The sequence below is a fragment of the Hippoglossus hippoglossus genome, chromosome 8 (assembly GCF_009819705.1).
Source record: "Hippoglossus hippoglossus isolate fHipHip1 chromosome 8, fHipHip1.pri, whole genome shotgun sequence".
NCBI classification, from domain to species: Eukaryota; Metazoa; Chordata; class Actinopteri; order Pleuronectiformes; family Pleuronectidae; genus Hippoglossus; species Hippoglossus hippoglossus.
The window spans coordinates 22,682,790-22,692,319 of record NC_047158.1 but is presented as its reverse complement, the minus strand read 5'-3'; the positions used below and the strand labels follow the sequence as shown (position 1 = coordinate 22,692,319).

Below are 9,530 nucleotides of genomic sequence, written 5' to 3'. Positions count from 1 at the left end.
CGTTAACCGTGAATCTACAAGAGAGCAGTGTGAGTTCAGTGTTTCTTCAGGTGACAGCCTGCAACAATACATAATAGATAAAGTCCCTGTGTCACATGTGCTTTCAGCTGCAGCTCAGCTGAATTATTCACCGACACAGATCTGCACTCCCATGAGAAGAAGAGTCGACAGGCGGCTCCTCTCTGCTGCAGCTGCTCGTTCACATCAGGGAACTTCTTCACTGTTACCGGCAAACACACAAATACTACAGATTTCTATTTATACTGATCGTTCGCTCACTTAAACTGTGTGAGATCAAAATAAATAATTAATGATATAAACATATATCATTAATTATTGATGTATGATATAAGTACAAAATAAAAAAAACAATATTATTGTATACAATTACAAAAAAGACTATACAAATATTGTATCTAAAATGTGTTGTACTGTAAGTTTTATTTATGTCAATATGTCAATTATAGATTTTTCTTTGTTCTCATAAAAATATCTGTATGTTTGTATGTTTGCGTTTCTGTATTTTTGAATTTTGTGTTTTTGTATTCCTGTGTTTCTGTCTGAGCAGCTTTAAAAGGTTTTTATAAAATGATCATCTTCTAAACTTTGAATGAACATAAAGATTTACTGTGTTTACATGTCTGCAGTTTATCTTCCGGTCACAGGACGCAGCCAATCAGCGGCGTGAAAACACATGACGTCAGAGTGTGGGACATGAATAAAGCGCGTGTTGAGATACGTCGGATAACCGCGGAGGGGCGGAGTCGACAGCATCGACTGGAGCTGTTCTACTCCACTCACCGGGAGAGTCCCTGATACACAAAACAAGCACACCATGAGTTTAAACGAGTCCCATGCGGAGCCAATCAGCGCTCGTGTAGTGGTCTGTGTCTGCGGAGTTGACCAATGAGCGTCGCTCTGCTCTTTGTTGTTGGTGATGACAGCAGAACGTTGTTGATGCTGAGACTCAGAGACTCAGACTGAAGCTCCGGAGCCCCCCCCCGGTCAGTGTCCCGTCAGTGTCCCGTCAGTGTCCCGCTCGCTGCGCACATCATGTCTGTGAACATGGACGAGCTGCGGCACCAGGTGATGATCAACCAGTTCGTCCTGACCGCGGGTTGCGCCGCGGACCAGGCGAAGCAGCTGCTCCAGGCGGCCCACTGGCAGTTCGAGGTGAGTCCGTCCTCTGGGGCTCCGGCCCGGCTGCGGCTCGCGGCCCGCCCCGCTGGGGACGAGCCGCGGGCGGGTTCTCACGGAGCCCGGTGCGGTTCCTTCAGCTCCATCCACCATGCGCTCCTGGAGCTAACGTTAGCTTAGCACCGAGGGCTGCTCCGGGTCTGTTTACATCCTCCGGGTCCCCGGGAGTCTTCCGCCCGGCGGCGGCGGCTCGGGCTCGGCCTGTCCGCGAGCCGCCGGCCGCCGGGTCTCATGTAAAGTGTTTAGTTGTGTTCACATCCCCGCAGAGTTTAAAGCGCAGGTTCCTGCTGCGCTCACACAACTCAGGGAAACATTCATAATAATACATATGAATTACATTAGCATCAGCAGCACGAGACCGTTAAAGTCATAATAAACCTACAGTGTAAACACAAGATGGACGACGAGGCTTCACTTCCTCCAGAATGAAGCCAAAACACCTCAGAGAGGAAGAAGCTGCCATCTTGTGGTGGTGACGACATTTGAAGTCAGAGTCTGTGAAGTCAAGGTCAAATACATGGGGTCGACCAATCAGGACTCAGTGTCAGCTGTCAATCATGACGTCTCTTACAGCTGATGATAATTTAGTGAACATACAGTGTGATTGACTCGGTCAGGCTCCACCCCCTGATTCTCCACATATGGTCACTTCTGGTTTCAAAAAACCAAGATGGCGCTGGAGAAAATGTGAAACTGTGGCTTCAAAGCATCAGCTCACAAACCAACGGGTTGTTGGGACACTTCTCTGTCAGAGACGATGTCTGTCCCAACGTCTCCACTGGGACGGAGCCGCCATCTCCTCGGTTTTTACAGGAGACAAACTGACACTGATCCTCTTCTCCTCAGTTATTTATAGAACAGTTCAGATGCTTCATCCTTCCAGCTGTTCTCCTCCTTGTCATTAAAGCCGAGACGATTGGACGGATGAATCCGTTTCATACATGGAGACGTTACCTCAGACTCTGGGAGGTTGATGGACAATAAGTGGCTGATCGATTGGAAGAAACATGAAATAAACCGGCGACTTGTTCTGATCGCAGCTTCTCATCCGTGACACTAAACTGGAGCTTTTTAAACGTTCTCTGATGAAGTGAGATTCAGGAACACGTCACTGCTGTCTGACATCAAGCAGACAAAAGAATGAATCTATTAGCTCATCAATGGATCAGTGTGAAAACGGCGAGGGTGGAGGTTGTTGTGTTGCGTTCAGGGACTTGAGCTGAGAGGTGCAGGATTTTGATCAGAGCCGTGACTTGTTGTTGGGGGGGGGGGTGTTTTGACTTCCATCACAGCCCAGTGGTTAATATCAAAGATTCTCTGTGAGATGAGCTTCTTGTCTGTGTCGTAAGCTGAGACGTTGTTGTGTCCCTGCAGTGACTCACTCCCCTCGTTACCTGGACGCTGTTGATTCAGGCTGAGAGGACGACGCTCGTCACTCGACAGGAAAACACAGATACCATTTCAAACTGGTTCTGCGTCTGTGAGACGAGCTGTTAAACATTACTCTGGTTGGAATTTGATTCTTCCTGTTTCCTCAAATGTGTCATCACAAGCGAGGGTTTGATTACAGGCCCTTAAAGATGGAGAGTAGCATAAAGTAATCAGTTAGTCATTCTGGTGACTTGTATTATTGAGTCATCGCGGCAGCGTGAAGACAACAAGCTGTGATCAGACCTGGTTGAGTTGTGACATTAACCACTGATTCAGGACGTTTCATACAGATGACGTTCTCCACCGAGTTGTTTCCTCTCTGTGACAGTGTTTGTGTTTACAGGAAATGTGAGTGGACAGACGAGACACTGGTGAGTGACGCTCATCAAACCGTCCTGCAGAACAAACCGAGCGGAGACAAAGAGCAGTGTGGATTCTGTGGCTCTTCACACAATAGCTGCGAGGAGCTTTCACACTTTGATATGTGTGTCACGTTGTACGGCACATTCCTGCGCTGCCGCTGCTGTTGTCAAACAACCAGCCTGTGGGGGGGGGGGGGGACCACTGCATTCACTGAGGCTCTTGAGAGAGAGAGGCCGCCAGTGAAGGGAAATGGAGGCGATGCTGAGCAGTAAAACAAGCCCCCCCCTGCCCTGTCTGATCTGAGGCTTTGTTTTCATTTGAAACACATCAGCTCTGCTTCAGATCCGGAGAAGTTTGTAACCGTGCTGGTTCTGTTCTGGTTTGAAAACTCTTTATTCTGGACGAACAGAAACTGAGATGTTTGGAAACGATCACGCTCACAACCTCTTGCTGATTGGGTTGTTGGTCATGACGTAGGCTTCTCTGATTGGTCCGGCTCCTGTCACATGACCTCCTTCAGGCAGAAAACCACCAGAGTAGAAACAACACGGAGAATCAAGTACAAGTGTCACGACCTTGTTGTCTTTGCTGTTGTTCATTTAAATTCTGTATTATACAGATGTTTACATGTGGAGGAGACCAGATGTTATTCCTCTGTTTACACCAGCACACGCCCACCCAGTGTTTGTGAGGGGTCATGTGATCTGTACTTTCAGGCGTTGATGGACATGGATAGTTTGGTTAGAAAACGTGTTGTATGTTATGAATGTTAGAACACGTTGATCACATGGTGTGAACAGGAGGCAGGTTTGTCTCGTGATAAACTTTACGAACGAGGAACCACGGTGTTAAAACTAAGAGCAGGAGCGACGACGACCTTGTGAGCTTCTATTGATTATGATTTAGATTTATTGATGAATTATTACCCATGAAATATCCTAAAAGATCGCAAACAGTGTGTCTCAGTCTCCGAGAGCCGGAGGTGATCTCATGTTGTCGACCTCGGACCCGTCACTAACATGAATCAGGCTGGAATGTGTTTGGACTGGCTGCTATCAGCCGCTTTCTGTCTGGCAGGTCATGAAGTGTGTTTTCCTTCACGCTGGCGTGAGGAACTGAACAAGGAGCCGACTTGTTTCCTTGTTTGCTCAGAGAGGGTTAGGCCACGAAAAGCTGCTGTTCACATCTTTATCAAGTCTCTGATTATTGTCTTCGTCTCCACCTCCAGCAGGAGGCTTCATGTTGTCTGCTTCCCTCTGTAAACGGAGGGAAACACCACAAATTCATCACTGCTGAATGTTGTTTGGTTTCAATCAAATCAAAGTGTAAGTGTTCCCTCGTCTCTGTGTCTCTCCAGACGGCCCTGAGCTCCTTCTTCCAGGAGGCGAACATCCCCAGTCACCACCACCAGATGGTAAGTGCATGAACCAGTAAAGAGGAGACTCCAGACGTGTGTTAAACAGAAGCTGATCCTCTGGACGGTGGGCGGATGCACCCGCTGACCTGCTGGACTCAACCCGGGGGTTTAAAGGGACAGTTCACTGAAAGATTCCCTCAGTATCTGCTCACCACTGTGATGGGGGGGGGGTAAACTGTGTTAGAGCAGAAACTCAACTGAAGTTACGAAGTGTTTTAGACCTAAAGCCCCTGAAGGCTTCCTACGGGGTGCGTTCACGGACCCTGGGAAGTCTCAGTTTCTGTTCAGACCAAAACACAACCTCAAAGTTTTCAAACTAAAACCAGACCAGTTTATACAAGTCTCTGATTCAGAGGCTGGAAAACTCCACCAGGCGTAACCATAGCAACAGGGAAGGGTTTTAAACGTAGTGTTGATGGCGGCTCAGTGAAAAACCTGTTTGTTCATCTTTGATTAAAGGCTCATTATTGCTGCATCACTGGTTCTGTCTCTGTAACACTGAGCCAACATGGCTGCACGGGGGGGGGGGGAGCAGCTGCCTCTTGCTTCACTCCTCTGCAGCCTTGTTCAGTCCTGTTCTGCACAGCCTCCAGCCAGATGATGTCATCGCACTGCACCCAAAATAATAACAAACCCCGGCTGCCTCCGCCTCTCACACACTCTCCCCCCCCCCCCCCCCCCGAGCTACAACACACTCCTCCCAGAGCGAGAGAGAGACACGTACACTAAACAAGAGCAGGAGGACAAGCTGCAGACTGGAAACATGGCTGCTGCACACATCCTGAAACACACACACACACACACACACACACACACACACACACACACACACACACACACACACACACACACTCTTAACCGTGGTTTCAGTCCAATTGAAGTGAGAAGACAGTTTCCTGCTCTGAAGCTGAATGAGCTCATCTGTAGTTTCAGACCGTTTCTCAGCTCCTGTGTGAAGTGATGAAGTCTGATGATCAAACTAAAGAAACTCAAAGTGCAGTTCTCTAAGTGACAGAACAACCACAACATGCTGAGTCTTGCTGGACTTGAAGGCTTCATCCACACGACCACATTTCAGTTTGGAAACATCTGTGTTGCCAGGTTCCGCCTCGTGTCAAAGGCCAATCACAGACTAGACGCTGTCGCTCTCGTGGAGTTTTCCTCTGAACAGAAACTGAGATGATTCTCGTGTTTAGATCCTGTCGAACTTCAACCTGTTTTATAATGAAAAGACAACGTGTCACTGCCTGGAACACGAGATCTTTAACATCAGGAAGCAGCTCAACGCTCAGATGGTTTGTTCCAGGTCGTCAGCAGGACAGAGAACCGGTTCTGTGTTGTTGTTAAAGCATGAGGGTCATGTGTGTAGTGTGTGTAGTGTGTGTAGTGTGTGTCAGTCATTCTTCCCCTGTGGCCTGACGGAGTCATGAGACGTCTTATTGTTTATAAAGTACGTACAGATCTGATGTGAACACCGGCGCCCCCTGGAGGGGAGGAGCAGGAACACACTGTCGGCCCTCGTGTTAGACTCCGTTTATCACTTTTTACTGAAATCTGAGTTTCTCCTCACTTTCATCTAATTCTGTTTAAAATACTTCTCAGTAATTTATACTTAAAATATAAAAATCATCTTCAACACTGAAAATAATGATAAAAAACAAGAGGATTAAAATACAAACTGTTATAAAGGAAACATGAAGCAGCGAGAAACAACCTGTGTGTGTGTGTCTGGAAGTGACTTGATCACAACTTGATCTAAATATACACCCCCCCCCCCCCCCCCCCCCCCCCCCCCCCCCCCCCCCCCCCCCCCCCCCCCCCCCCGCACAGCTGAGCGGACCCTCTATTTCTGTGTGTGTGTCGGGGGGTTGTTGTTTATTCTCTTGATTCAAGTTCTATATATTTGGTTGTATTGTGTGTTTTGTTTTTTTATATATAATTACTTATAAAAGTTCATGGTCATGATGACGATGTGTTTTTGCGACAAGTATCAAAGTAAATCGGACTTTTGATCAAGTAAATAAACAAGCGTCTCGTCTTAACCTGAAGAATCTTTCTGCCGTTTTCTTCCCACAGATGTGTACGCCCAGAAACACTCCCGCCACGCCACCGAACTTCCCCGACGCCATCACCATGTTCTCCAAACTACGAGCGTCTGAGTGCGGCCCCAGCGTCGGCAGCGGCCCCTCCCAGGCGTCCATGGCCTGCTCCCCCCCGGCCCCCTCTTCCACGTCGGGGTTTGGCTCCTTCTGGGCTTCGTCGCCGCCCGGCCACCAGCCGGCCTGGCTGCCGCCCTCGTCGCCCACCGGCCACCACATGCACCACCACCACTACCACATGCAACAGACTCCCATGTGGCCCCCGGTGTCTCAGCCCAGCGGCTCCCAGCAGCCCCCTGTCGTATCTGCACTCCACGGTCAGAGATGAGACTGTGGGGGGGGGGCAGGACGGGCGGTGGGGTCACATGGCGACAAAAGATTCTGTTTGGGGAGCAGGAGATGGGGAGGGGGGGGGTTTCATGTGTGAAGAAGACGAAGATCCTGCTTCTTCTTCTCCTGAGGAAACTGAAGACGAACAGTTTGTCTCCTGCGTCTTCATCGTGTCCACGTTGACCAGCAGGTCACCGACAACCTAAAGACTCAAACGTGTCCGTGTGGATGAAGCTGGAGAAAAACACCATGAATGATGGATGAATTTGGTAAAAGGACAAAACGCGCAATAATTTGATGATTTGGAAAATGCCACATTCCCCGTGTGGTTCTTTTCTCGTCCTGCTGGTGACCGAGCAGGAGCTGGGTTCTAATCCTCCAGCTTCAGTGATGGATTTCAGTTCCATAACGAGAGGCCGTCACCAGACAAGACACACGTTCACCTGCGTAGAGACGATTGAGCCGTGGACGGGGGTTCACCGTGTTTCTGTCTGTGCAGCGGTTCGATGCCGACTCAGTGATTTTCCACACAACCTTTTCAGACGCTCAACCACTCCTACCTCTGTCTGAATGGGAGAGGCCCCACACGCTCTGAATGTATTCACAGTCGGGATCAGAGGGTTTAGACGAGTCCAAACTGAACTAAAGACGGACGCTCGGGTAAAATCCGTCTCCTCAGACCTGAATGATTGTTCAGATCCACAAACCAACCTGAGACTCTTCTGTTCTCTTTCTCTCTTTTATAATTAACATAAAACATTTTTAAAAATCACCTGTAGATTAGTGTCAAGTTTTAATTGTGAAAAACAAAACGTCACCTCATGTCGGGAAGAGACGGGATTCAGATCCAGAAGGTTTCGTTTTTCACACTTTCACAGACAATCAACCTTCTCCTGTGTTTCTATTGTTTTTATTGTCCAGCAGGTTGGTTCCAGCTCGTCGGGCTGGGTGAGCTGCGACATGTTGAGCTCCAGCACGTGATGAGGTCATATTTTAACGTGTGACGCAGAAATTATCCAAACTTACTTTAATGGAAAAATCTGCCCCGAAGAAAAAGCAGCCGTGTGACGGGTTTGACTTTTCTGGGTTCATTTAGGTTTTTGTGAATTTGTCTGAATAAATCAGATTAACGTTAGAGAACAGGTGACGACGTGTTGATGTTCCTCCTCTTTGGGATTTACTGTCTTTAAACGCTACGTACGTGGTTTTTTAATCGGCCCATTTCTCGATTCATCGACTCATTTTGTTTGTAAAACCTCAGAGAAATAGTGTTGAGAACAGATTTCTTCAGTTTACTCAGTTCAGACGTAACCATCAAATGTTTGGATTGAAATGATTATCGAGACTTAATTCATCAGACAGATTACTGCAGCAAATCTGACAAACGGCTGCAGACTCGAAGATCACGTGACGATACTGAAATAAAGGAGAAATGTCTGATTTTAGTAACAACATTGTTATGATCCTTTAAATCCAGATGTCTTCTCATGGCTGTGAGCTGAGGGCAGATGTTTCCTTTAAATCAAACAGGCTAACGTGTTGAATGTTCGTCCGTCCTGACGCGTTCGCTGTCAGCGGCGGGTTCAGGTCTTTGTGGACGTCCTGTCAGCTGGAGGCCGGACACAGTTTGAGTCTCAAACATCCTGAGTTTTTACAAATGATCTTTAAGACACTTTTTCTCCATTCAGGATTTTGTTCTTATCACTTGGACGATATTTCAGAAACTCACTCTGTTGTGATCCATGACTCTTTTATAGAGATTTCTCTCGAGTTCATTTCTTCTGCTGAGATTTGTATTTATATGTTTAATAAAACAAGGTATGATCTACTTCCTGTGGCGTCGGGTGTTTTTACTGGAAGAGCAAACGGTTGAGAGGCACTTGTGGTTTTACTCGTTACTGAAGGTTGAGGAAGGAAGTGGTTGTTGAGCTGTTTGTCACCTCGTCCCAACGGGACTCGAAGAGCAAGTGTTGAGTTAAAGTGAGTTAAAGACATTTGTCTTCATGTCTGAACAGTGGGAGGAAGCTGACGTGTGTTTCTGTCCATTTACCAAAATATAAATTGAGAAAATGGCACCAGCGCCTATAAAAAATAAATAATATCATAAAATAATATACTGCAGAACATTTTAAGGTTGTAAATATTATTTCACATTTTATTCACAAATAGTCAAATTATAAGAAATTTTTATTTCTTATAATTTTCCAACGATTTTTATCACCAAATGATTTTGAAGCCTTTTCTTTGAAACCCTCCGAGGGGCTGTAAATGAATTAAACAGAAGCTTATTAGCTGCCAACACTTCTGTGCTTTTACTTGAGTTCTGTATTTTATTGAGTAACGTTAGAGTAACGTTACTCTAACGTTAGAGTAACGTCTGAGGGTTTCATCTGTATCTGTGGCTTTTAATCTTCATGATTTTCTAATGTTAAGTCTTAATCTGAAAGTTTCTAGTCGTCATTTAAACGTTGAGAATTCTCACCAGAGAGAATCTGATCTCCCAGAAGCAGAATGAGAACATTGACGCCACAGAAATAGACTCAACATAAAAGTGAATTCTTCAATGACAGGAAACACTTTGTTCCTTCCTCCTCTGTGACGACTTCTGCTTTCAGCCTCACTCACGCCCCCGCGACCTTCCTGCTGCTGGTGCTGTGAACAGGATGTGAACGTCGTAGCTTGTGTTGTGTTTC

The 9,530-nt window shown here is 46.8% G+C and overlaps 1 protein-coding gene across 1 annotated transcript; it reads left to right on the top strand.

The window, feature by feature from the left end:
- Positions 1-655: 655 nt before the first annotated feature.
- ubald2 (UBA-like domain containing 2) lies at positions 656-7,214 on the top strand. Its single transcript, XM_034592660.1, has 3 exons — positions 656-1,173; positions 4,349-4,405; positions 6,485-7,214. Exons 1-3 carry the CDS (start codon positions 1,054-1,056, stop codon positions 6,833-6,835), a joined length of 528 nt encoding a protein of 175 aa, XP_034448551.1. The 5' UTR covers positions 656-1,053; the 3' UTR covers positions 6,836-7,214.
- The last annotated feature ends 2,316 nt before the right edge of the window (positions 7,215-9,530 follow it).